Consider the following 27,930-nt stretch of genomic DNA (forward strand, 5'->3'; position numbering starts at 1 on the left):
CTGTTTGGGGAAATTTCCACAGTAAATGTGTGTATTCTGTCCCCCTCCTCCTTGGGCAGCCCTGATGTGTGCCAGGCCCATCACTGAGCGCTCGGGATTACCGGGGCTCCAGCCCCATGACAAAAAGGCCGCAGTGACCCCCCAAGGATGCCGGAGATCAGCTTATCCCGTGTGTTGGCCATGGATACATTTGTCCTCAGTTTGTCATTCAGGCGATGCCCATCGCCGAAATCCTGCATCACGAAGGGCTGAGCCTGGCCCAGGATGGCCCAGGGGGAGCAGCACTCAGAGCATCACAGAATAACTGGTGCTGGAAGGAACCTCTGGAGATCACCCAGCCCAGCTGGGGCAGGTGACACAGGAACTCATCCATGTGGGTTTGGGATGTCTCCACACACGGGAACCCCCCGCGCTCCCCGGGGCAGTCCCAGGCTCCACGGGCAGAAGTTTCTCCTCGTGTTTGGGTGCAAGCGGCTGTGTTTTGGTTCGCGTCCATCACTCCTTGTCCTGTCTGAGGGGACGGGGCGTGGCCAGCGCTGGGCGTGTCCTCGGGGGCGTGGCCGGCGCTGATTGAAACGCGCCGGGCGCGTGGCCAATGAGGGCCCCGCCGCGCTGTGGGCGTGGCCGGGCCGGGGGCGTGGCCCGGGGCTGCCCGAGCAACAGCTGCCGCGGAGCCGTTTACAAACAGTGCCCCGAGCGCGGCGCGGCCGCTCCCCCGCGGCGCCTCGGCTCAGGTGAGGCAGGGCTGGGGGGCACCTGCCGGGGGCTCCGGGCCCCCTCCTCCTCCTCCTCCTCACCTTCCCCCGCCCTCCGGGGGCACCTGCGGCAGGCGCAGCCCCGTCCCTCGGGCGGCCTCTGCCGTGAGGGGCCGGTTGTGCGAGTGAGCGCGGGGAGGCCGCTGCCGCCGGGATGTCTGCAGGGTTCGGGGCGCAGCCCTCCCCCCACCCCGGTTTGAAGCGGGGCTTAGAACCCCCCCTGTCCCCGCGCTGTCCCGGCCGCCGTGGGGGACAGGAGGAGGAGGAAGGGCAGCGCGGGGCCGGGGGGGCGGAGGAAGGTCCAGGTGTGTGTGGCCGCACCGGCCCCGCCCGCGGCCGCAGGTAGCGGCCCCTCCCGCCGCCCCCTCCCCAGCGCGGGGCGGGCGGAGCGGGGGGCGGGGCCCGGAGCCCTTCCCCAGCTCCCTCCCACCCCAAAGTTGGCGCTGGCCCCGCGCTGCCGCCGCGCCGCCCCCTCCCCTGCCGCCCCCGCTCGGGCCGCGCTGCCATCCAACACCTGGGGGGTCGCTGGGCCGCCCCGAGGCGCCGGGCCGGGCCCGGGGGCCGTTCTCGGCCGGGGTGGGGGTGTGCCGCGACAAGAGACTATTTCTTTGTGAGTCAAAGATGTTCCTGGAAGAAGGATTTGTAGTAAGTGGCTCATGGGGCGGAGGGGGGGGGTTGTTAATGAAAAGTTTATTGATCCGTTTTGCCAGTTTTTGTTTCATTTACCTTTGTCTTTCAAAGAGCAAAGCCTTCCCGATCATTTCTTTAGCATCGTGTTGCTTTTTTTTTTTTTTTTTTTTTAAAGGGGAATAGGAAGTTTAGAAAATAAATAAATAAGCCTCAACTGACTTCGTAAGCAACAAAAGAGGTTGCCAGGCGAGGACAATAAAATTCTAGAATATCCAGAGATTGGATTTCATTCCTGTTCCGTAATGCCCCCTGGACTTTCTGTTTTGGGGTGTGAGGCTTTTTTTGTTCGTTTGTCTCCCACACAGAAAACCTGCACCCAAAGTAAGGTCTGTATGTTCTCTAATGAGCCATCCCATAAAATGTGCTGTGTGACTCCCAGTAAGTATTTGAATTGAAGTGTAATAGTTTTGAAGTGGTGGGGAACAAAAATCTTTCTGTTGGGTTATTGATCTGCTGATGAAAGGCGTTTGAATGTGAAAAGGGTTGAGTTTAGGGGGGTTGTGTGTTTAAAGGTTGTTTTCTTTTTTTAAGGCAATTTTTTTTTTTTTTTTTTGAAATGACCTTGAAAGCTTTAAAACTACATCAGTTTCTACCAGTGGGTTTGAGGGGGAGGCAGGAGCAGAAGAATCTAGTGAAAATCGAAAATAGAAATAGGAACTGAAGTATAGCTGCAGTGAAATATTTTCTTATAGAAGTATGTGAAAAGGGAAGTTTTTGTAAGAATGTGTGAAAAAAGAAGAGAGGGAAATAACGCAGTTTCAGATGCAGGGAGGGGGGGAGAGAAGGGAGCATATCATTCTTCACATTTTATTAGGCCGTGAAATGCAGGAGTGATATGATCTGGAAGACACAGGAATAAAACGCCTAACTACAAGTTGAATAGCAGGCATTGACTTGCTGACCAACGCTTCCATGCTTGGTGGGGGCTGGTTCTGTGGCTGCAAAGGTAGCAGAGCACAGGGCTATGACAATGGCTTGCAAATGCTTTAACGCCATGTTTTATTGCTCTTAGGAGCTCTTATTAACTGGAGGTTTGGGAGTACGACTAAGACTTTAATTTGGGATGTCCACACTGAGGTTTCAGCCTTTCCTTGGATAATAGAAAAGGACAGTTGCAAATAAGTAGGATAAACTGCATTCTTTGGCAGAGGGGGAGGGAAGAGGGAGAGGGTGGAGGAGGGTTTTTTTTCTTCCCCTTTACTAGTTCTGTAACTGAGTCAATATTTTAAGATCTGTAGCAGGAATGTGGCTTTGTGATCACTGATCTTTCTGCAATGTGTTTTTTTTAATGAGCAATCTCGTCATGCTGAACAAAATACTTGGATTTCCGATCTCACAGCTCTTTCCTGAAATCAGCATCTGAGTTTTCAAGTTTTGCCTTTTAAGTTTTTCAGGGTGGTGAATATGAAAAACAAATAACTTTAGAACCGTGGTTATTACAGTGATTATTGATTGGCTTGGCCTTCAGCCAAGCAACTCTTCTGCATGCAGCAGAGTTGCTGATTGAAATTCTGTGGATTCTTTTTCATAAGTTAGCCTTTTTTAATCTTCAAACAGCATATATGGCAGTTGAGGAACAGTAGATCAGTTTTTAGTTAAGGTTGTTCAATTATGTCTTCATCGCTTTGGAGCTGGTTGAATGACTTGACATGAGATTAAGCACAACAAAAGAAAAGGCAGGGGAACAACAGCTGCCTTCCAGTACCAGAGCTCCAGATTCTGAGCAATTCAGTGTTTTACCTTTTACTATTACGTGGTGTCAGGTTTAAATGTGACTATTTCTTTTCGCCTTTGCAAGAAGCTCAGGCTTGCTGATAACGCATCAGCCACTCAAAGCCTGGATGTTCGTGTTTTGGGGGTTGTTTGTCTGCTGCATTTCGCAGAAAATGATCTGAGGATCTGATACTGAGCAATGAATTGATCTCATTAACTTTTAAGACAAAACTAGCAAACAGTCGCCACTAGTTTGTACTTGTTTAGTTACTGTGTGGTAAGAACTTTAAGGTGTGTCCTTAATGGCAGCTGACGATTCTTGCTGCGAAGCCTTGTTTATTTTAGGTAGATGTTTTATACAGAATTTCCAGTGGGACAAATTACTCTACTGACTGCCCTTATTCTTTCTGAACGCTGACTGTGAGCATAAGAGAATAATTTTGCCATGCTGCAATCAGGATATATTTGAAAATTGAAGCCATTAAGTTTTGCTGTGTATTTTAAGGCTTTTCCTACTTCCTTTGTTTAAACATTCTCAAACAGTGCATATCATAGATGAGTTTAAAACATTCTTATGGCACTGTTGGGGCCGAATTTAAAATTGAAATGAATACCGACGTCCTTGTTGATCAAAATAGAAAAAGCATTTCTTTAAATAAGTGGATGTTTTCTGGTTTTGAGTGTGGTAAGGAGGCTATATTGGTATCTTGTAAACAAAGTTTCATATTAAGTAGTCTTTAGAGAATGGCTTCCAGGCTTTGCATTAGAGGATTTCTTTTCCTCTTTAAGTGAATAATGTTTTTTGGTGTTGCTTTGTTTTGGTGGAGGGGTGGGGAGAGCAAGATTTAGGGTAGGGGCTAGAAAGAGAGGAAGATAATAAACTTTAGCACCTTTTTATCAGACTGTCTTACACAAAAGGCTACTTGATTCTGGTTTCTCCTTTCATTAGATCACACTCCAAAAATTTCTTTTTGAGCACTTATTTCTAACCTTCAGAAATATCTCCTCTTGCCCCACTGTTTTCATTTAGAACTATGCTGATTGATTAATACCATATTTTATACAAAGTGCTAAGTTATTGCTGTGATCAGGGGGAAATTATTTTAAAAGGGAACTGTGGCTTTCACTTAGACTTTCAAAACAGCGATTACAGTAAACTTTTAGTTACAAAAAAAAATCTGAGAATTTGCAATTAAGAAGCTCTGGGGAAACGTTAAGTAAATTTTAACTTCCCTTTGTTCTTTGGGACTTTTTGTTGTCCCAGCTCTTTCTAACCTGAATCTTGATTTGGAATGCATTGTCCTAGGAAAAGATTCCATCCAGTGTATATGTAAATACACTCCCTCTTTCCTGTGTTATGAAATGCTGGCATATGGAAAGAGCAGCCCCCCCTTTCCCCAAGGTAAAATGGGCTGAGCTTTCTTTTCTTTGCAAGAAGCTGAAAGAAGAGTTTGACCTTTGAACTCAGCCTCACACTTCCACGCTGCTTTCAGGATGATTAAATAACCAAGGATATTTGCCTGTGTCTTATGCTTATTTATCTCACTTCAAATGTTGTAATACTTAACTGTTGAGGTATTGTCTTTAAATATAGCAGGAGGGAGCCTTTGGGTTGCAGCAGGGCTGCCATGTGCCAGCTCGGCTCTCACTGGGGACACTCTGCATTTCCAGCCCCCCTCAGAGCCTTCCCACATCTCATATCTGCATTATTTGCAAATTGCTTTTAACTTTTAACCCACTTTGGGGCATTTCTGATGACCCCTCAGCCTTTCTTAAGGTGACTTTAGGAACAAAAAAGTTTTTCTTCCTGGTGCATGAATGCGCTGAGGGGATTCTGCTGACTACTGTATGCGTGCTTTGAGAGAGATGTGACTCATTCCACAAGAGATTTGCAACTGAATACAAAAGTAAGGAAAAGGATATGACCAAGCTATGTAAGACTCTCAACACATGTTGTATTTTAAGATTTAAAAAGTCTTTTTCAGTCTAAACTTACCTAGGTTTTTATGTGCTTCCAAACAGAAAGTTGTTCTCTTGAAATAATTTGGTTTTAGAAATCAACTTTTTTTTTTCTTCAGTGAAATTGCTAAATAATCTCCTTTTGTTGCTGATGAAGCTTGTTTGTGCCAAATGTGGGTGTATGTCAATGGGAAAAATATATTAAAACTTCTACTGTTATAATCATATGACTTTGGTCAGAGCATATTTTATAGCTTATCATAAATCTAGAACTCTCGATTCTTCCTCCTTATTTTTTTTAAGCGGTGTGATAAGAGCAGACTTTGCAGTTTCAAAGTAGGAGAGTGTACATGCTGGGAGAAATGAGTTTGAAATTAAAAATATAGGTGACATACGTGTTTGGAAACACAATGAGATGGAATTGCTTATCAGGCTGCCTTGAGGATTTCAAAAGAAAGTACAAGAGGAAATGTGGGTAGAATATGCAGGGAAATCTATGTAGATCAGGGTGACTTCAAGATTGGAGCAGAAAACCATCCAAGCAGAAGTGAATAATTGACTGGATGGTGCTTTTCTATGTGCTGCAGATTTTATGTAACTAAAAGTATCAAAGTCTGAGTTTGTTTATGCGCAATAGGTACACTTGCATTTCTCACTGTAATAAAGGGACTGCAGTTTGCCTTTGATTGAGCTGCATCAGGGAAACTGAGGCCTTTTGTGTTGTGCTTGCACTTTATTGTGATAGTAGAGAACTGCATGGGTGAAATCCTGGGGGTTGTCTCAGCCTCTCTTTTGGTGCTCAGGAAGAAACAAATTAGATCTGCTTAGATTTGCACCAAAGCCTGATGGTTGGAAAATGGATGTCTAAGGAAATGGATGTAAAGGTGGCCCAGAGAAGTCTCAATTTCTGTTCACTTTTCCTGTTTGTTTGTAACTTATTTTTTGTTCTAATGCTGGTAAAATTGGGGTCTGATACTGGGGTCTGATGCTGCCTCTGCTTTACAAGCCAGCTTGGGCCTGTGCAGCCCGTGCTGTGGGATGCATCATCACACACATCCCTGCAGCCCACCGGGAGGGGCAATGTAAGGTGGGGAATTAAAAAGTCTCCATCAGTCTCTGGAAGCTCTCCCACCTGCATGGGAGAAAGGAGGCAGCTTTTGGATGTGTCTGTTTGTATCACTTTTCTATTTTAGTATCCTCAGATGCTGCTCCAGGGGATGACTGAACTACAAGTAAATGTCTTTTCCCTGGACGCTGTTATCTTCTTCCATCTTTCAGGACTGGCTTTTGTAAGCACCTAATTGTGGTTGTATTTGAGAGTGACAACTTCCAAGTGCCCTGCAGAGGACAGGGATCAGATATTGCTCTGTTCTTTCCAAGGGGCAGCAGTTTGAGCTGTGCTGGGTAAGAGCTGGATTCAGACTTGAATCACAGGTGAGAGCACTAGGGCACATTGGTGACCTTAACAAAGGGAGCTCCTTGGAAGTGACCACTTCTCTCAAATGCAGGAGCCGTAAAATAATCTCTTTTCCTGTTAATTCACCTATGGTGCCCAAAGGGATGCAGCTTGCCTGTAATTGCTGCAGAGGAACTCCTGACTCTTGAGTAATAAGGAATTAAGTCTAATTTGGTAAACTGAATTTACCACTTCTTTGTAGTTGTGGCTGTTGGAGAGACCTTGCATCCCTCTGCCAAGAAGTAAAAAAGTCAAATTTGCTTTTAAGGTCTCTGAAAATACCTTCTTTTAAATGAATACCAAGACTAAACATACAAGGCAGTCTGTGTAAGGTGAGACTGACTCAACAGTAAAAATGTATCACTCATTCCACCAAGAGCCTTTACCTGCTGTGGAGAGAACAATAAACTGTTTTGTAAGGTAAGGGGTCATTGCCAGTTTAAGTGCATGTAACTTCGTGATTTAATTAAGTTGCATCATCCTACAGCAGTGGTGAAATGTGTCCCAGACTTATTTAAAATAGGATTGTTCTTGTGTCTTTCAGCTTTTCTACAACAGGTATTGGCCACTTCTATTGTCTAAAGTACACTTTGGTTTTGTAGTTCCTGCGAAATTCTCTCCTATCACAGGGAAAAAAAGGAAAAAAAAATCTGGCAGTTTGGGCAGTCCTTCTGAACTTTAAAAGTCAATACATACTTGTAGTGCTTCCTCCTTTAATGCCAAGAATTAGTCTCTTTTATATTTGCTCTTGCTCAGTGGAGGAAAACCATGTGCAAAATGCTGCAAGCTTATACGTTCCCTGCTTTAAAAGGCCTAATTACATCTTTTGATAGAAGAGGCATTCAGTTCTCTGAGGAGACACACTCAGCTCATCCATCCTCTGCCAAAACCCTGGTAGACATATAGTCTTCAAGAAAAAGGGACTCCACAGGAAAAGGTTTTTTAGAGAAAGAGGATATCCTTTGTTTTTATTAGTATAGATGTCTGAGAAGGGGGGAGGGAGTTTTCCTAATATTGTTCATTATTAACTATGAGTTATTTTCCACTGGTGATTAAAATCCTGTTTGTGAGACTTCAGGGGGAAAATGACTCGCATGTGTGTCTGTTTTATCTGACTACAAAAGGGCTTTCAACACAAAATCTTTCTGAAGTGTGTGTGCAGAAATGCTTGGATAATAACAGTCTCGAAGTCTGTGTATGTCTCACTCTGTTTTTGTGAATTGTTTTAGGATCTTTGTGTTGGAAATCTCTGTGGTGTTGTTAGAAGGGACTGTAACTGAGCGTCTCTTAGAGAGGATAAAAAGGGTAAGCCATGAAAACCCTCCTAAGAGTTTAAGTTTAGGATGACTTTGAAATCTTCAAGCCTGAAGGATGAAGACTAACGAGGGGGACTTAAATTTGCAGATGGGAGGGAGTGGAAATTCCAGTTTAGGGTCATCTTTTATGTTCTCTTTTCAACCTGAACATCTTCGTTTTGATCTTTCCTGCAACTGAAACAAACAACTCTCTTCCTCCCCTTCCTCCCCCTGAATCTCCATTTCCTTTACAAGTGCTCGTGTTAGTTCTTTATCAGGCTGAACTGTTAACAAAGTATTAAAAACAGTTTTGTGCTTGCACAGTTGGTATAAAAGGCTTGGTGTGGATGAGAAGCAGCACTGGGATCGTTCACGTGCTCCTCCACTGACAGAGCACTCTGAGAAGCTGTGTGAAATGATCTACTGTTAAAGATGGGAGTAGCTCTTTCCCTCCCTAGAAAGCAGCAGAATGCCCAGTAATGAGGAATAATTATTGGCTTCTGTGCTGGTCTGCAAAATCGGGTTTTATCTGGGCTGACCTTTATAACTTTCCAACGTTGTCACTTGAGTCGTGGGCGATGGACACTTGTATTCTTTGAGAAATAAGGTCATGGTCTGTGGAGCAAATAGTGCATCATCTTCCCTAAAATTGGGGGCTATCCCTCCCTCAGATTGGGGTAGCAGTGGCATTTCTGCCTCGGGGAGGAAACCCCCTCGTGGCCCGAAGCGTGACACGCGTGCGTTTCTGCTTAAGCGCGGAGAGGAAGCGCCGCGGTTGCCATCAAGCCCTGCTACCTGCAGAGACAAACCCGAAATTTCACGCCGTGGATTTTGGAAATCTGACTCACCTTTTGGGACAGTTGGTGAGTGAGGACCTCACGCTAACACTTCGCTTTCTCACTAAGTGTGGGAGCTTAGGAGTGCCAGGGTACACCAGAACTGCTCCCAGCATGGAGCTGGGGTCACTGATGGCTTGTGCAGACACCATGCTCAGCCAGGACACTGGAGGGTATCCCAAAATCTGGAGCCCCTAAATATTGTGAGGAGCTATTTTAGAGTGCTATTTGTGCTTAACTTCTTAGGTGTGGTGCAGCTGCCTTAGCTTTATGCAGTGATGTATATTAATATTAAAAGATGTTCTAAATAAGTTTAAGTTCAGCCTCAGCTCAGGTTTTATTTGAGGATTTGAAGTTGCATTTATTTATGCATGAGCTGCTCTGCCTTGATCAGTGTTACTCCTGAATACAGCTGTGTTCAGATAAAATAGATAACATACATAAGGTAACTTTTATTTGTGCTCCCAGTGAGGTGTTGTTAAAAGTGATGTTAACTGGTTTGTTTTATCCATTAGGTAGGACTGGAACAACTACAGTAAATCTTTGAAATTGGAAGCAAAAAAAGGTGTTAAACTTGTAATTTCCAATAAGCAATCAGCAGTGTAAAATCTATTTACCAGCAGTCTGTTCTAGGGTATAAACACACCAAGAGGAAAGAACAGTTCATGTAAAATGACTCTTAATATCCTGAAACTTCTTGAAACACGAGCAGAACTGCAGGGTTTTTTTTAAGTGGAAATGAGAGTTGCATATAAGTTTCTCAAGTCCAGTAGATCCAGTAAAAATTAAGGTGGTTGATTTGCAGCAGTTGGAAGAAGCTGGTCAGCTAAGCAGTGATAATTTTGCTGCTGGCCTTGAATTTGAGAATCTGAGTTTGTTGAGGTAGTTGTGTCTGAGTTTTTATCTGCCAGAGGAGAAAAGTAACTTTAGCGTCCTGGATTTGGCTGTAACTCTTCAAGTTTTCTCACTTCTCTTTTTCAGAAAGTGTTGCAGCAACTACTTTAACTTCTGTAATTGTTCCATGTTGCTTTTAACAGTTTAACAATAGTTTTGCAGCACAGAATTAGCAAAGAATAGTTGTTTATCCTGAGACTTGCCATACAGTTTTTATTCCCAGTGCCTCTGTAATGTGTTTAAAATGGGAAATTCAATGGTTAGACTTTGCTATTCTCTGAAAGGTGTGTCTAGAGTTTTTATTACATATTCATGGAAATTTTGAAATGCAGGAAGTAGAAATGCAATAAAATTACTCCTGATAGGTCATTTCCCAAAGAAATCTTCAAGACTGTAATGTGTTGTCTTGGGTTGTGTAATTTAATAAAAATAAATTAAATTTCTCTACAGGCACTTAATTAAACTTTTCTGTTTTAATAATCCATTTATATGCAGCAGGGTTTTGGTGTGGTTCTTAGGTTGTGTGGCAAGTGCAATGAAAACAAGGTGTTCTCATCTGTCCAGTGGAATCTTTATGGGTGTTTTGTGGTGTTTATAAATATAATGGGTATCGCTGGGAACCTGCTGAAATACTCAGCCAGGGATGACTCACTTGTGAGCTGAAGTTTGCTAAATGCTGAGGCTAAAACTTCTCCAGTAGTTTTATTCTTTTTTCTCAGCTGAAATATATTTCTAGCTGCATCAAGTGCAGTAGGTGGCACCCTGGAACTGAGACAAATTGATCACTTCTGGATGGGTCAGTGCAGGAGAAGTCCAGGGGAGCTGTGCAGGTGCCTTTTGCCCTGTTCCCTCCCCTGGGAGCTGCCCCTGAACCTGCGGGCCCTGGGCTGGGCAGGAGGGACAGGAGAGCCTTTACAGACGGGCAGGGAAGGCACAAATGGCATTTCTTGACTTGCTTTGTGCGGGGGATCGGTCATTCTTTATTTCCAACTTCGAGTTCATCTGTAGCGAGTTTATCGCTTTTCAGCTGTTGGAAGGAAGGGTTTCCTGTTTTGTTCTGTTCCTTTATTCAGTATCTCTGATACTGGTGTGTCCTTTTGTCTTCTGAAAGTGAAAGAAGGCAGAAGCAGTGCAGGTACTGTGTTTTATTTGTTGAGCTCCTGCACAGACCTTTAGCCACAGTCAGAGTGTTGCAGGTTGTCCACTTTTCCAAGGAACCAACAGAACTGAGGCAACTCTGGACAGTTTTCCTGCTGCCTACAGGGTACTGGATAACAGGAATGTAATTAATCAGCGTTTTTGGTCCTCAAACCCAAGGCATGTTATCTTCAGTAGGAAGAAGGGTTTGTTACTAATGGGTGAAATCCTGGTGGGGATATTTGGGTTGTAGTTCTGGCATGTGTTGGCTTGTCTGAACAGCGAGAGCATAAAATCCTGCCTGCTTGTAAAAGCCACGGGTCTAATCAGAGTGAAGTTATAATCACCAGATACAGAATAAGACCAGAGCTTTCTGCCTCATCTCCTGACTCCAGTACTTGTATTCTCTCTTCTTCTCAGTTTAAATACATTCCTGTCTAGTTATATCTGCACTTCCCTTCAGAAATGCTACCTGCAGGTTTGTTTCCCAGTATGTAGGTGCTCTCTCCTGTGTATCCAAGAGCAAGAGCTGCAAAGAGGCATTGCAGATTCCTGAAACTGGAATATCTTGCTCTGTTTGCAGTGCTGCCTAGAGTATGAGCTGTGTCTGCTTCTTAGAGCTGCTCCAAGTCTCTATGAACAGCAGTGAGAGCGCTGAGCAGCCAGCACTGCTTGGTGGAGGGTTCACAGTGCTCTGATGAAGCCTCCACTGGGCTTCAGACCTATTGATAGCCACCAAAATTGGCCCAAGCTCCTGTTGAAGTCCTCTCATGACTCAGGTGGTGGTTGTACATGCTGTATTTGTGTGGTTGTGAGGACAGGTTTTGTTTGTCAGACAGCTGAGGTGTCAGCCCTGGTTCCAAAGACTTAGCAGAGAAAATGTTACTGATTGACTGAGGTGGATTTTTCACCCATCAGTGACCAACCTGAGGCCTCCCCTAGATGTGATCTTTTGCCTGTCACTTAAATTCTAAAAAATCCTGGAGCTGTGGCTGTCACAGTGTTGATTTTATCCTAAGCTGGGTTTGGGTAGGGCCCTGTGTGGTGGCCCGTGGTAGAAGGGGCTCTCTTGTCCCTCACCTCACCCCAGAATGCCCCAAAGGACAGGACACTGGGGATGGATTTTGCTGCTTCTCATCTGTTTCCTTTCTCCAGTGACTCAGTTCTTGCTGCTCTAGTGTGTATTTGTTGTAGTGCCACAAAGTGGGAGCGTAACAAACCTTAATTGGCTTTTTCTGTTTGTAGACATGAGCAAGGAAGTAGTGGCTGATGAATCCCAGCAGTTCTCTTTGTGGGACTCCAGGCACTGCCCTTTGGATCTGCCTTCATGCCCCAGAAATGCCTCTGGCCTCTCTCTAGCATGATTTTTACACTTTTTCCTGCAGAGCACTTCCCTATGGCTCTGAAAGCAAATACACTCAACTCTTAAGTTTGTTCCACTTTTTTAATCTTGCCTGGATATTTTATTTTTTTTTAATTTGAAGCTTAAGTTATTTTCAGGCAGATACTCACTGAGCTTTGCTGTAGCATGTTGGGTAAAAAATACCTCTTAAAACTCTAGTAGAAATAGACCAAAAAGGCAGGTTGAAACATGAAGTATAAAACAAGCTAACCAGCAGCCTTTGATATGTTGTTTTTTCCTGATGTTTTACAAAAGGGGAAAAGTTTTTTGAATACTTGAGCTTCAAACTTTGGTTCTGGCTCCTTCACCTGGGAGTGAGGGAAGGTCTGAGCTGAGTGGGGAAGGGAGAAAGGCAAAGGCTGCAGTAGAAGCAGAAGTGTCACCCCACAGCCTGAACCTGCCTGTTATGGGAGATTTTTGAGTCATTCTGCAGAGAGGAAGTGTTAATCATGGCAGTGATAAAACTGAAAATGGGGGTAAAGGGCAGAGTTAGGAAAGAGACTTTGGCTGCAGAAAATCCAGCTTCTGTCGCCATCAGCAGTGATTTGTTCCTTCTTATATTCCACCTTACCCTGCAAGATCCTGCATTTGTGTTTAACCTGGGATAAGTCTTTGGCCCAGGGCTGAAACAAATTTGGATAAAAAAACCCCTAGAAAATTCTTGATATTGTGCTGTTTGTGTAAACCTGGGTTAGAGGACTGGGCAGTGAGGAGACTTTAAGCTTTGGAGAAACAGGAAAAAAATGAAAGACAAGCAGCTGGCAACAATAATTTTCTTCCGTTCCTGGCATTCTGGTGTGGTGGTGTTTTATTTTCTATTTTATTTTCTATTTTTACCCATGTTCATTAGGCCCCAGGATCTTGTGGTCTGCATGATGGGAAAGGAGGTGCTGACTTTTCAAATGAAAAGCGAGGAGTGTTCTGAGGGCAAGGCTGCAGGAAGTGGATGAAGTGTTTGAGATGTTGGATCCATGACTCCTGCCAGTGTGTGCTGAGGTTTCCTTCCCCAACTGCTTCTCTTGCCTGGGCTGATTTCTACTGAAATGCTGCAAGATTTAATGGCTCAAGACTTGCTTTTTCTGTCCAACCAGCTCTGATCAGAAATAGCTGAGTTATTGATAATCACATCTTTATTGTGGAAACCTGACAGCCTGAGCTATTGCAGGGTTGTGGTTGAATTGTTGTCCACTCTTTGGGTCAAATGAAAAACAATGCTTAATTTTTTTTCCATATAAAAGCAAGGCAGAGGTGGAAATCAAGGTGAATTTTAAAGCCCAAGTGTGTCCATGATGTTTTCTATTCTGAGTTATAGAGCATAATGTGTTTTGGGGCATATTAATTCAAGTCATGTGGTCACTGGCCAGCTGGCTCTTAGGAAATAATTTGCCAAAGTTTGAGTCAGATTTTGAATGAATTCTTTTCATTAGTTATTACTTTATTTGGAAATGCCTCAGAATGATTCTTCTGCAGTTTATATTAGTCTTGTATTAGTTTGCTAGACTTTTCCTTTAACCAGAAATTTCATCAGCTGGAGTTCTGAACTTCACAAAACTGTAATTTATCAGCCCAAAGTGGTGGCTCAAGAGTTGCTGCTAGCAGGCATTATAGCTCAGCAAACTTAGAGATTTAAATTTGAGTTGTGATTAACTATATAATAACCCTTTTTAATCTTGTAGAATCTTAAACCTTCCTTTGTGAGTATGATTAATAAATCATTTTTGTGTTGTGCCACTTTGAAAGCAGAAGAATTTTGTTTTTATAATGTAACAGTTGGCCTCTTGGATTATTTAAATACTAAACCACTGTTCAAGAAGCAGTATCATTACTTCATACAAAATTTTGAGATGCTCTCATTGTACCAGCCCAGAATTGTCACAGACATGGTAAATTTGTGGGTGATAGGGAAAGCTTTGAGTAGTGGGTGAATGGTTCTTAATACAAAGATTTGTGCTGACACTTCCTTTGTACCAGAACTAGAAAAGCTGATTCCAAGCTGTCTGGTCTTAAAAAAAAATAAATTTGCTTAACAGGAGGACAAACAAGTGAAGTTCTGCTGTGGTTTTACAGGTTCAAGGAAAGGTTACTTGGGCTGCTGCGTTTGTTATGAATTCAGGAGTGCACTGAAATACGGTTTCAGCAGCTTTATATAACGGGTGAGAACAGGTTTAGAAGGGACAGACAAAGTCTTGCAAAGAAATAACAGTTGGAAACAGAGGGATGTTCAAAACCAAGCTGTTTCAACTTTGGCTGGTAGAAAAGTGACCCGGGTGCTTTCCACCTATCTCTTGTTGGCTCTTAAAAATACACTTTGTTCTAAAGCATTTGATGGTTCTCAGCCCTAATATTTTCATTATCTGGGAGACAATACTTCTCTTTTGAAAAGTCTGACTAACTCTTTCCTCTCTTTTCCAGGTGCTGGAGTTCTTTGTGGCACTGAACTTGGCCTTGAGTGTATTTTACCCAATGCAATCATTTGAAATGTTTGTGCAACAAAGCTAAGTGCAACTGACTGTATCTGTAGACTTGAAAAATCTGAAGAAACCATTCAAAAAAACCTCATCCCATTGCCAAGTGACCCTTTGGATACATTTGCTGGCATGTGTGAAAGCACATAAAGCTTAAGAAGAACCAATTTTTTGCTGGTGGAAAAAAAAATAAATTAAAAAATCATTTTCCTGGCAGAGGTTTTCCAGCTGAGCAGACTTGTAAGCACATGTTGGAGAACTCTACAAGTGTCCTTACTGTGATCAGGGAGCACCCCCAGAGAAGTGCAGGCTGCCATTAAGAGATGTAAGAGGGAGCAGAAGGGAGGAAAGATGCCCACGCAGCCTCTCCTGGCATACATGGACGGACCCGAGGGAATAGCCAGCGCTGTGGGCGCCCAGATGGAGACCAGCGATGCCTCCATGACGATAAAAGGAACAAACACCATCTCCTACAAAAGCCTGCAGGAGAAGTTCCTGCTGCAGGCCGAGGGCTGCATGCCCCTGGACTGCATGTTCTGTGACGAGACTTTCAAGCACCCCGAGGAGCTGGGGAAGCACGTGCTAACTCAGCACAGGCCCACGCTGTGCGAGCCCGCCGTGCTCAGGGTGGAGGCAGAGTATCTCAGTCCTCTGGATAAATGTCAGGTAAGAACCAGCTCACCTTCACCGAGCAACGAGCAGGACAGCGAAGAACTCAGCTGTAAAGTTTGTGGGCAAACGTTTGATAAAGCTTTTGACATTGAAGCACACATGAAAAAGCATAAAGATTCTTTCACGTATTGGTGTAATGTTTGTGGGCGAAGATTTAAAGAGCCGTGGTTCCTCAAAAATCATATGAGAACGCACACTGGAAAACCTGGTTCTAGAAACAAGCACCAACAAGGTTCTGAAGGCCCCATAACAATAAATGAGGTGGTGCAGGAGCACGTAACTGAAAATGTAACGTCACCTTACAAAATTTGTATGGTTTGTGGTTTCCTATTTCACAATAAAGAGACTCTAATTGAGCACAGTAAAGTGCACACCAAAGAATCAGTTCCCAACGGTGAAAGCCCCCAAGTGACTGCTGAAGTCAATGCAGAAGAAACATCTCAAAACCAAGAATTTTTCCAGTTCTTGAACTTGAGACCAAATTCAGCTCCGGAAAAGGACAAACTGCAGAAACTTGCCAAGTGGATCGCTGAGCTGGATCCTTTCACCACGTATCAAGCGTGGCAGCTGGCTACCAAAGGTAAAATTGCAGTTGGTCACGGGCAGATTAAAGAACCGGGACAAGAAGGAAGTACAGACAACGATGAGTCATCTTCAGATAAAGAAGAACTGTGTGAAATTTGGAATGCAAATAAAGGTAGCCAGGCTGAAACAACAGGGAAGTCAAAGGTAAATAAAAACAGCGGTTTTGCAGGGAATGGTAGCTTAACCCAGGACAAACTGAAACATCCCGCTGGTGAAGTGCCTTCTATGGAGATGGATTCTAAATCATCCCAGAACAAAGAGAAGCCAACCCACTGCTCCGAGTGTGGGAAAGCCTTCAGGACATACCACCAGCTGGTCCTTCACTCCAGGGTGCACAAGAGGGACCGGCGGGGTGATGGAGAGACTTCCACTGCTGCCAGGACCTACTGTGCCGATATCATTGCGAACCTGGAGGAGAACGGGGCAGCAGAGAGGATGGAAGGAGGCTCTGAGGATGGCTCTGAAGATGGGCTTCCAGAAACAATTAATTTAGGTGAGTAGCACTGGGAGCACTTCAGTTTGAAGTGGCTGTTACTGAGAGTTGTTTAGGAGCTCATTAGAGCCAAGGAATGCGTGGTGCTTTTCTGTTTTCTTTTCAGAATGTGATAGGAAATGTTAAAAAACTAGATAGGGAGCATTATGGTGGGGGAAAGGGAACAGAGGAAAATGAGAGGGTAAGGAAGGTTTGGATGCTGCCATTTTCAGGTCTTTGAAGTTGTGTTGGGGCTTCTTGTAGGTACTGGAGTCATTGAAGTAGATTTCATAACAACAAGTTTAACAATCAGAAAAAAATCACTGTTTACTCACCCCTTATCTCTAACTTTACTGGATGCTTTGGAGTGTTCCATAGCCCTTGTCATCCAGTGCATGTTTTTACAAAGAGTATTTTATAACAAATAATTGCAGTTTCACTTTTTCACTCCCTTTATCTTGTAAGGCCAAAAAACGTTCAGTGCTCGACACCAGCAGTTTTTTTACGCTCTTGGAAGTAAAGAATAGTTTAGAACTTTTTTCTAACTACAAGTTCAGTGTTTGTTTTGAGCAGTAATTTGAAAGCCTAAATGTCAGAACCAGCATGTTTGAAACATTTGTGTAAGGGCACAGGCTGTTAAAATGTGGACCTGTCTGTGAGAAAGGTGTATATTTAACTCCTCTGCCTGGAAGGATTGCTGACAGCATAGATGGGCTCCATCTGTACATTACCCTGGATTAATTCTGCATGTCACAGTGTCATGGAAAAGCAAGTGATACTGAATGATTCCTTAATTGAAAAAGATTGCAAGTCGGGGGACAAAAGGCCTGACAGAAAGTCTCGTAGCTAATCTCCTGTTCTCTGTGTGACATGCTCCCAGCCGGCTTTAAAGAACAGACACTTGCATAATCTCAGGGCAAGACACGACGTACAGAATGTCCTGGCACCCACACAGGGCTGACTTCGCCATTTCTGGTAATGTGCAGCCCTTTCTTTTGCCTGCAGGAACAAAGGAATGAAATGATGACCTAATGTGAAGTTGCTTATTTTGTTTCTCGGTGCCTTATCGTAAAGCAGAGCAGATTTTGGTGTGAGCTGCTGAGTCACACCTCTGGAGACACGAACTGTTTGTTTAACTCACCAGGGCTGAGCCATGCGCGGCATTTCCAGGAGAGAAACTTTCCAACAGGCAGGAACCTCAAAGAGCTTTTTAAAGTCTATTATATATCCGACTTCTTAGTCCTGCCAAAGGTCTCCTTCCTCCCAAGGTTTGCAGTCAGCCTTGCCTTTGGGTATTGAGTGGAGCTGTCTGGATTTTCAGTGGGAGCTGCAGCGCAGTCACTGTGGCTGCTGGTGGGCTTGGGGTGAATTCTGTGTCATTCTGCTGTCCCTGCCGCCCTCCTGTGGCACCTCCTGCCTCTGCACTGGAGTGGAACCGCTTCATCATCCCTGCATTTGTTCCTGGAATATCCGGGGCACCCATCGGGACCCCCTGGCGCTTCCTCACTCCGTGTTAATACAGGAAAATATTCCTCATCAAATCTAAGGTGCTTATAGAAAATATTCCTCATCAAATCTAAGGAGTGTTCCTATACAGACGTTCCATTGATTAGCACATGAATAATACCATTGTTAGAATTAATTCAAAAGAAAAGGTGCATTTGCCTTCCTTCCCCACCTCTTTGTGTTTGGCTGTTGTGCACAGAGCACATTTTTAGTCTGAATCATCCTACTCACACTAATTCAAGCATCCCTTTAATAGAACAGTACAGTTTATAACCTGTGAGTATTTGAGATGGGCCATTCTCTATCAAGGTCCTGTGGGTCAATAAAGAGAACATTTTTTCTTCAAATCTTGTTTTGCATCTTGTTTGTTCTCTGGGCCCCTTGGTCAGTCACAAACCACAGTGTTCTGCACAGAAACGTTTTTAACTGTTGTGTTTTTGTTACTCAGAGTGCAGCAAAACAGAGCAGAAGTTACCTGCAGAGTGCAGAATTTGACAGCAGTTTGTCATTTTATGTTTGTCATTAAAAAAGACAGTTACTGTTTTAAACAAGACTGCAAATTTGCATTGGCTCTTCATAATATGCCTGTATTTTCTCCCAAAGATAAAAATGAAGACAGTTTGGAAAGAACAAAAGTTAAAACCCTTGGAACCTCCAGAGAATGCAGCTACTGTGGAAAGTATTTTCGCTCCAATTATTACCTCAATATTCATCTCAGAACTCATACAGGTAAATGGGGGCTACACCTTGTGGGCTGGGGAGGGAAATCTGCTGAATCCACTTGGGTAAAATGTTTGATTTTGCTTATGAAAAATGGAATCTGCCTTCAAAATTACTGATCTTAAGAACAAAGTTTTCTCTAATTCTAAACAAAATTAAATAGTTGCAATTAAAATTTATTTACATAAGTATAAATATTTTGAACAATGCTAATTACATTAAGTATTGTTAAAACCATATATTTTAAAGCTATAATTTTTTCTAGTTTAAGCAGTGTAGCAAAAGTTTAGGGTTGGGTTTTAATTTAAAAAACCAGCCAATTTCTCAAGTGTTAAGTTGGCTTTCTGCCAGCTGCTGCTACCTGGGGAAAAGCTGAGTCTCTTTTTCAACCCAGCTCCTTGTTTTGCATAGCCAGACAAACCCACCCTACTCCTGCCTGTGTGTTCTTGGGAAGCAGCTCTCTTCCAGCTGAGCTGTCCCGTTTGTGTTGGGAATGGGACACCTCTGGGGTGATCAAGGGCTGCAACTCGTTGGGGTTGACCCAGAGTTCCACTCTTTGCTTATCTCTGCCAAACGCGTTGTCAGCTCCCATCTCCATCCGTAGCCAGTGGAAACATCCCAGCCCAGCCAGAAGATGTCACTGTAGTTGGTAAAAACATTAAGATACTGTTGTTTAAATGTTTTAGATGAGTTTGCGACTTAGGAGTGTGTGGAGGCAGAGAGAAAAATCAATTTTAATGTTTGAGAGTCCACAGTATTCCGTTGCATTTGTGATTAAGACTTCAAATGTCAGACTTATTTAAAATGTCAGACTTATTTACTGATATATCTGTGTTGCAGGTGAAAAGCCGTACAAATGTGAATTCTGTGAGTATGCAGCAGCCCAGAAAACTTCCCTGAGGTATCATTTAGAGAGACACCACAAGGACAGGCATGGTGACAGCGCTGCTGATGGGAAGGGTGACAGCAAAGGTTCCCTGCGGGGTCAGGAGACAGCGCTGTCACTGGCTGCTGATGCTGCTCCAGAAACCAAAAATCTGAAGAGGCTTTTTGATGGTGCCAAAGATGCTGAGAGCTGCCCACCTGCCAAGCAGCAAAAGGAAGTTCTGTCCTTGAGCAATGCAATAGGCAGCACAGTCTTTTTAAAAGTAAAGAACAATTCCAGGGAATCGAACAAAGGTTCTGTTTGTAGCAGTTTGAATCAAATACCTGAGAACGTGCCCGCTCCTTACCCAGAAAAACTAAAGGCTGAGAAGGAAACCAAGGAAGCTCAGCCTAAAAGAGAGAGAAAGGCTTCTGTGGCATCAGAGGAAGATGATGTCCAGTATATCTGTGCTTTTATTGGTGGGAAAAATGTGAACAATATGCAAGAATGCACTGAGAACTACAAACGCAGACCTGTCGTGGACTGCCATGAGCAGCCCTTGGACTTATCCAGTAAGACTTCCCAGGAATGCTCAGTGGTTGCAAGCAGAGGCCTGCTGGCCCCCAGCACCTGTCCCTTCTGCACCTACAGGACATTTTACCCCGAGGTCCTCATGATGCACCAGAGGCTGATGCACAAGTACAACCCTGACACTGTTAACAAGAACGGCTATAGGAGCAAGGCCGTGGCCAAGGCCCGGCGCACAGGCTGCCCCCCGGCCCTGCTGGGCAAGGATGTGCCTCCTCTGCCTCTCCATCCCAATAAAAACAAGGCTTCCACAAACCCCCAGCAAAAACCACTGCAGGCAGGGAAAGCCAAGCAATGTGCCCCTCCTCAGAACAAAGCCCCTCTCTTCTCCGTGAGCGAGTCGAGCAGTACAGCCCCGAGTAACCTCAAGTTTCATAAACAGCAGAGTAATATTGGAGCTCAGGCAAACAACTACAGACAACCTCAGCAAGAAGTGCACTCCAGTTCCGGTATCTCTCCAGTACTGGACAGAGTAAAAAGATCTGAATCGAAAATCAAAGCTCTGGGTGCCCCAGTGACTCAGTCTGGTCTGATCAACAGCAGCATGAATGGGGTTCTGGAGTCTCACCTCAATGAACCTGGCTGGGCTTGCCACCGAGGGAGAGACTATCTGTGCAGTAAATCCGGGAGCAATGCAGCTCTGGACTATGGAGAAACCTCTTCCAAGCGGATGAAACCCTCTCTGGTAGCTGTGGAGCACCTTGACTCTCCTCTGGCTAATTACAGGAGATACGAAATGAGCAGATTTCGTGTTGCAAACAGATATGCAAATCTGCTACCTCAGGAATACCCTCGCCCCAAAGCCGCATCCTCTGTTCTGCCAACCAAACAAGGGCTCCTCAGTGCAGATGATGTTGATCCTGCCAATGCATTGACTGCTCTCAAACCTTACGAGCCATACAGCTCTGGATCACTTTATGGTTCTTGTGGATCTAGCAATGGCCAAGTCACCAGCTCGACAGGAGAAGGTACAAATCCCTCTTTCCTCCTCTTACACACCCAGAGGGGAACGGAATATAATAAATAAATGTGTGCCCACCTTGAGACATGGAAAATACAGCTGTTCTTAGCATTTCACCAAGTCCAGTCAGTGCTTGGATTTTAAACTTAAAATCCAGGTTCAGTAAACTCCTGGCTTGGGGAAATATGTGTGGAAGGGCTGAATTTTAAAGAAGGAACTGAAGTTCCTCAAGTTCCCCCTGCTGCCATGGGTTTCTGATGGCAAACATGTATTGTTTGCTCATCAGACAGCTCCAGACATGTTGACTAATCCAGGATATGGAATGAGCCTTTTGGCTTAATGTGCCAGAAATCTTGGACCATCTGGAATATTAATAAAACTTTCTGGGGAAAAAAAAAAAGCTGCCATGGACAGTTGTTCCCTTCAAGAGCAGAAAAGGATGTATTGTATCATAAAACTGATTTAAATCTTCTGCTCTTCAATGTTTTTTTTTTTCTTAGTGTTTAACTTTCAGTAGGAACAGAATACTTTGTTAAATCAAGACAACAGATCTCTGCTATTCTAATTATGGTGTAGTAATGCTCTGTGGAAACTTCTGGGCCTAGCAGAGATAAATGATTTGTGATGTATTGGGAGCTCTCTGGTACTTAAAAAATACATGGGCTTTGTTTTGTCCTTGGTCAACATTTTCAAAAAGTCAGCAGGAGGCCAAGATTAAAAGGTGCTGGGTGATGTTTAAGCAGTTGTCCGACTATTTGTAGAAGGTGGTATTTATGACTGGAAGCTGAGATCAGCATGGACTTAGCTACAAATACAGGACTTTGAATTTTGAGACGAAGATCCCATTATAAAAATGGATAGCCTGTGTGGGCTGTGTAGTCTTAAAGTCTGTGGAGTTCCTGAACTCTGAATGCTCCCATCCTGTGGAAGCAGTAAAGTTGTTCCTCTGAAATAGTCTGGGAAGGTAAAAAGCACGGGGGTGTGTTCCTCAGGTCAGAGCAAACTGCAAATACTGAATTCCTATTTAGTGATGAGGCAAAAAAAAACATATTGGCTCACTCTGTTCTGGTTTTTGTTTGCTTGTTTTAAAGTTATGGGCTTCAAAAAACGTATCACATATAAGTAATTTATATTTCTATGTAATTATGCAGGCTCGCCTAGTGGGTTATAGGGAAAGGTGAGGGGAAGTGTCAGAGCTGTGTGCCCAGGCTGGGCAGGGAGTGGAGGAGGAGAAGCAGCACAGCTGAGTCACTGGAGGGGTGTGGGAATGGGCTCACTGCTGGTTTTGTGCAGAGCTGTGTCTGTGTACCCTGAGCTGCTGTGAGAAATGCAGAGTGGCCACTGGGCTCTGCACAGGGCTGGCCACGAGCACAGGAGCTGCTGTGAGAAATGCAGAGTGGCCACTGGGCTCTGCACAGGGCTGGCCAGGAGCACAGGAGCTGCTGTGAGCTTTGGTTCCTGGCGATGGGAGGGGATGAGCTGCAGAGAGGGCTCAGTGAGGTGTGCAGGGATGGAGCCAGGGCAGCCTGCTGAAGGAGCAGCTGGTTTTAAACACTGACTTCACTGGAATCCACCTGCTTTTGTTTGGGAACCTCCACCTGTGCCAGAGAAATCACCGAGCTGGGCTTTGCTTCCTCTTCCTTGGTGCCAGCCTGGAGACGCTGCCCTGCAGTCAAGAGCTTCTCACTGGTTTTTGTTATTTAGAGCTCTCACAACTGTGGCTGCAGCTAATTTGACAGCATTGTTGGCATGGAAATGAGGATTTCATTGTTCATTACCCCGTGCTGGCTCAGGTCGAGAAAAGCAACTTTTTCTGGCTGTTCCTTCCATTGGAAAGACTGGTGAAACAAACCCCCTTCTGCTGGGTTTTTGTAGCAACTGCCCTAAGAGCCCTGGGCAGGAAGATGTGGGTCTGTAAGGTTAATTTCTTACTTTTTCAACCCATTTTCTTACAAGTACCCAACACAAACCTTGATAGTTCCTGAGAAGGGTAAAAGTAACAGCCAAGCAACCTCTCAGTGTTAGAATTTTATTGTGGGTGGAGAGCAAAGATAAAAGTTTCTTTAAATTCTTTCTGTTTTTCGTTAAAAATCTGAAACACAAGAGTTTCTCTTGAGTTCAACTTCTGGGAGCCGTGTTGTGTGGTACCATCTGCAGGGCCATGCAGGTGCAGACCTGCAGCTTTTTCTGCCCTGTCTTTGCTTGAACCCTGCTGATTTTATAAACCACGATGTCAAAACCTTTTTCTAAGGGCCCGTGTGCCTTGTGGCAACATCCTGGAGGTGCCCCGAACATGTTGTGTCGCATGTTAAATGCTGGATCGAGTTGTCAGGAGAATATGTTCCACTTGGCAAACTTGATTAAAGCATGATGCCTTCCCTTACTGCTTGTAAGCTTTTCCATCCCGTGTTGCCCTGAAGAGACAGAAACATTCTGAAACCACTCAGTTTGTGTTATTCTCAAATTAGTTGCCTTTGCAATGGCAACATGTTATCAAGGATAACCTGTTGGCTGATTGATTTGGCAGAGGCTGCAAATTAAAGACAATTGCTCGTGACACACTCCAATGGCTCCGTGGATTCTGTTGTAATATTAATTTAGCTGTGCCATTTTAATTTAATTAAAGCTCGAGAGTTTTTTTCCAATGCTGCACTGGAAGCTTTCATGGAATATGGATGGCAGTCGGGCTTTTTGGATCCTGTGGGAGTAATGATTCTGGACTTTTTGCCTTAATTTTATGAAGTGTTTCTGACTGCTTGCCTAAGCTAGTAAGACTTAGTATGGAACTGGCATTGATTTCACATATATAAATCTGAATTAATGGTCTCAGATAAACATGAAACTACCTGTATACTAGACTGAAAATTGCTTAACAAAGGTCTGCAAGTAAATGTGTACTAACACTCTCCAAAGTGTCACCAGTTCCATGTATTGGAACTGCTGATGGCAGCAATGAAGTATCCCCAGTTTCCCTCTCAAATACTCATTGAAAAATTCGGTTTTCAGATGAATGCAGGAACTGAATTAGGCATTAAGGGTGCAGCACTTACACCTCCTTAGGTGAGGCCTCTGCTGTGGGATGAGTTAAGCAAAGACATTTCTTAAAAATAAAATGAGTGAAACTTAGAACTGGATAAAACTTAGCACAAAGTTGTTAAATTATCTTTTCATTCCCCTCGTATTTATTCTGGATCCTGAATTTCATTTAATAGGAATATCTATATTTTTGAGGCCCGATTGTGAGATGATTTGTCAAGGCATTTTGGATTCTGGATGCTGATGTGGAGTGAGAGGAGCAGGAAATAATGCTAACTGCCTTAAATGACTTTTTTTTTTCCAGGAAGGAGATCAGTGTCATACCAACACTTACCCAGCAATCTGCTGCAGAAGAGAAGTTACGAGCCCTTTGTGGGGAACACACCCTTCAGACCCAGTGACAAGAAGAACTGAATCACTCAAGAACGGTAAACAAACCTCCTGAACTAATTGTTGCTTAAATGCTTTGTGAGGTGCTGGTGGCATCAAAGGGTCCTGCACAGCGTGAGGGGAGCTTGTGAAAGTCTGAGCCTGAAAAGATAAACATTGCTGCCTCCTCCTGTAAAGCCCCCAGCTGCTGGCGTGGCAGCTTCTTTGGAGTGCTGGTAATGTTTGTTTGATAGGTACAGGATGCTCCTTTCTGAGGAGGAACCAGAGGGTAACACTAGAGAAATATATTAATTAGTTATAATTGCAGTGGGAAGTGTTCAGTGGAGGTCGGGGAGTTGAAGTTCAGTCAGTCCTTGAGGGTGGAGAAGCAGAAGTGACACAGCTCTGGGTCCTGGGGCTTGTGGTGCAGACCCTGCTCCTTCTGCCCCTGCTGAGCCCTCAGGGCTCCTCAAACCACAGCTCTGGGTGAGTCCTGAGGGGAGGCAGGGCTTCCTGACAGCTCCTGGCAGCTTCTTGTCATCCAGAGGCTATTCCAGAGAGTTTTCCCTGTGTTCAGCACAGGGGTGTGCTCTCCTGGGGAAGGAGGTCAAGTGGCAGCTGTACCCTGGTGCTGAGGTGATCTCAGTGCTGCAGCTGGCTCTGAGCCCTGAGCACCCTTGTGTCTGCAGCACCCTTCACTGCTCAGCACAGAAGTGCTCTGTAGGACTGGAAATAAACAGCTCTGTTTGCCTTTTTCCAACCCAGAGCTACAGATCATTTCCCTCTTAAGGGGAATACTTAGGGAGTGTTTCTGGAATGCTGTAGCACCTGGGCCAGCACACATGGTTTTATGGAAGGGTTTTGGGAGCAGAGCTGTCTAACATTGAGTTGACAGCTTTTAAAACACTTTTATTTCTTGGTATTCTTCTAATCTTACTGCTCTTATTGTCCCCCTACTAAGCATGGATGTGTCTGGTTGTGTTGTTAACTTGATTTAATGCCTGAAATTCTTCTTGGGGCTGAGCATCTTCCAAAGCAGACTTCATTTCCCAGGTAAAGCTGACAATCCAGACTTCCATGGCAGTATCAGTTCTTTAGCAAGGATGTGGAAGGAATTCCCTTTGTTATAAAGACACTCCTCACAACAAAAACTCAGCTGTACTATTTTAGAGCTGTATACCACAAACTTAATATTTATTGCTCTTTTCTCCCCCCCAGGTCTAAGAACACAAGTGCATATTCCATGGAGTTATAGCTGCAGTGCATCCCCTGAGGAAGAGAAAATGGTGAAAGCTACTGAACTAAGCTGTGATTGTACTGTATATAGAAACACTACAGTTTTATAATATTGGTTATTTTAACATTTTGTACCAAATAGCCATACAAAGTAGTCTAAACAGTTGGGTTATGAAGGTGTGTGGAGAATGTATATCTTGACCTTGACTTTTGAGTATTTTTCATTAGAATTAATTGACCAAATATTAGGTAGGAGTTCTATTTTTACATACTTGAGCGCTGCTGAAGAGTTTCTCTTGGAAAGAATATATATCGTTGCACCTCAGGTAAACTGTAAATACTGAAGTTGAAAATCCTGTTGGCGTAATGCTCCTTTTTCATAAGTGAAAGTTTCTCATCTGTTGGTTTTTTTTCCTGTTGAACTATGTTAGTTTTTTAAAACAAGTTCCAAATAAACTGTCTGAAACTGTCCTGTTTATAAATGTTGTGAACATTAAAGCAACGGTGCTGACATTGATCTGCCTTGGCTGGGTGAGGACCAGGACATGCTGGAGGGCTCTGCTTCTCTGGGGCTCTTTCCAGCATCTTTTTAAATGCAAGCATGAGGCAATACTTGACATTTTGGATTTCCTGAAATGTGCTTGGATTCTTCTCTTGGCATTGGTTGCTGTTTTTCAGAGAAGCCTCTTAAAAACACCTCTGCCACCATCCAGACAGAAAATCCCTGGGACTTGCTTGAGAAACAATAATAATCTCCACGTTTCAAATGTTTGGTTCTGTACTAAGCTCCACACAGTCACATTTAGAGAAAAAAAAAACTTCTTTGCACCTTTGTCCAAAGCTGTAAAGTCTCAAACAACAGCCTTGAAATATGAATTTGGGTTCTCCAGACTTCAAAAGGGATGTGGCTGTGATGGAGTCTACTTGACTGTGCTTGGAAGCTTCTTGATGTCAACTTTTAGCATCCACTGGGTGTTTAAAATGCGTGAGAAATAACCTGTAGATGGGAGAATGTCTCCTTTTATTTTTTTGTGAAGACAACAAGAGTTTTTTCTAATGCACATGCAGTTTAATTCTTGTAAAGGGAAGATGGCCAGTTACCAGCCAGTAAAGCAGAACTGTTGCATATTTTGACTTGCCTTCCTCGTTTCTTCTCATGAAGTTGTAGTTAAGAGTTAATTCCTTCTGTACCTGGCTTTGACTTCCATATATTTTAGTAAAACAAAACAATTAAATATTTTGCACTGTTCATTTTTCTCTCTTCCCTCCTACAGCAAATGTAAAATAGCAAAACCTAGAAACTCTTGTTTTTTCATTATGCAACTTGAGATGTTCCAGTTGTCTTAGTTCCTGTAAATGGGACTGGTTTTTAATGTCTCCACAAACTGGCAATGGAATGAAGTGCTGTGTATCAGGAAATTGTACACTATTGACCTGTTTTCCTGTTCATAAGCTGAGCCATATGTACATAATAATCTAGATGTTTTTGTTTCCCTAGTTTTGCACTTTTATAGCCTATTTTTTGAAGATGAGTTCACTTGGAAAAGGGTTAATCTATTTTTGTGTGTGATCTCTCCCTGTCCCGGCGTGGCTGGAGCTGCTCTGCCTGTGCCACACGGGGCAGGGCTGCTTTTTAACGTGCTGCAGCAAACAGACCTGAGGCTTGTTTGTTTTTAATCTCCCTTCATGCTGGTACAGTTTCCCTCAAGGCTTTTTTTTTGGGTTGGAATGGAAAAATGGACCTGAAGACTCCATTCCGTGGCAGCACCACCACACTTTGCCCATCAGTATTAACTATTGGGATACTACTGGTTTTGTATGTTCCTTTGGAAATAACAGTGCATATATAGAGGTACAAATTGTTGATTTTTTTCCTTTTTTTTTTCCTTTTTAAAATGTATTTATTTCATTCCATTTTGTTCTATTTTAATTGTTGGAACCGGAAGTGGGCAAGCAGCAGGCACACATTACTCTTTTAATTTATGATGTATTTCACTTTAGTTGAGTATATTATTACATGTGGATGTAAATATAGAGTTGGTGTTTTGCAAAACTGGTTTCTGTGTCTTGCTTTTAAGGCTTAAAAGGAGTTGCCTGGAAATTCATGTTCACTTGACCTTTCACCATCCTCGCATTGCTGCGGGAGAGGGAGAAGCTGCCAATAACCAAATCCAAATTCATGTTCAGTTACATGAAAATACTGAGTCACTCCCCAGAAAATCTGTCTTGAAATAAGGAAGAAACTTTTGCTTTCTTCTCTTGCAGTTATTTTCCTTCAAGAAAGGAGACTGAGTTATTAAATGCATTTTTTGTGATAA

General features: G+C 43.6%; 1 protein-coding gene across 3 annotated transcripts; it reads left to right on the top strand.

The window, feature by feature from the left end:
- The first annotated feature begins 618 nt into the window (after positions 1–618).
- Positions 619–27,930, top strand: ZNF217 (zinc finger protein 217). Of its 3 annotated transcripts, none has more exons than XM_005524863.3 (6): positions 619–734; positions 14,550–16,352; positions 18,441–18,566; positions 19,398–20,978; positions 24,312–24,435; positions 25,595–27,930. In XM_005524863.3, the coding sequence occupies exons 2-5, from the start codon at positions 14,954–14,956 to the stop codon at positions 24,419–24,421; spliced, it is 3,216 nt and encodes a 1,071-aa protein (XP_005524920.2). In that variant the 5' UTR covers positions 619–734; positions 14,550–14,953; the 3' UTR covers positions 24,422–24,435; positions 25,595–27,930. The 3 variants fall into 3 exon arrangements, with proteins under 3 accessions (XP_005524920.2, XP_014109683.2, XP_014109684.2); XM_014254208.2 differs by lacking the exon at positions 619–734 and adding an exon at positions 1,277–1,400; XM_014254209.2 differs by lacking the exon at positions 619–734 and adding an exon at positions 8,637–8,731.

This window comes from Pseudopodoces humilis, chromosome 19, assembly GCF_049639895.1.
Source record: "Pseudopodoces humilis isolate 2021_Gansu_Grassland_sample_001 chromosome 19, ASM4963989v1, whole genome shotgun sequence".
Classification (NCBI taxonomy): Eukaryota; Metazoa; Chordata; class Aves; order Passeriformes; family Paridae; genus Pseudopodoces; species Pseudopodoces humilis.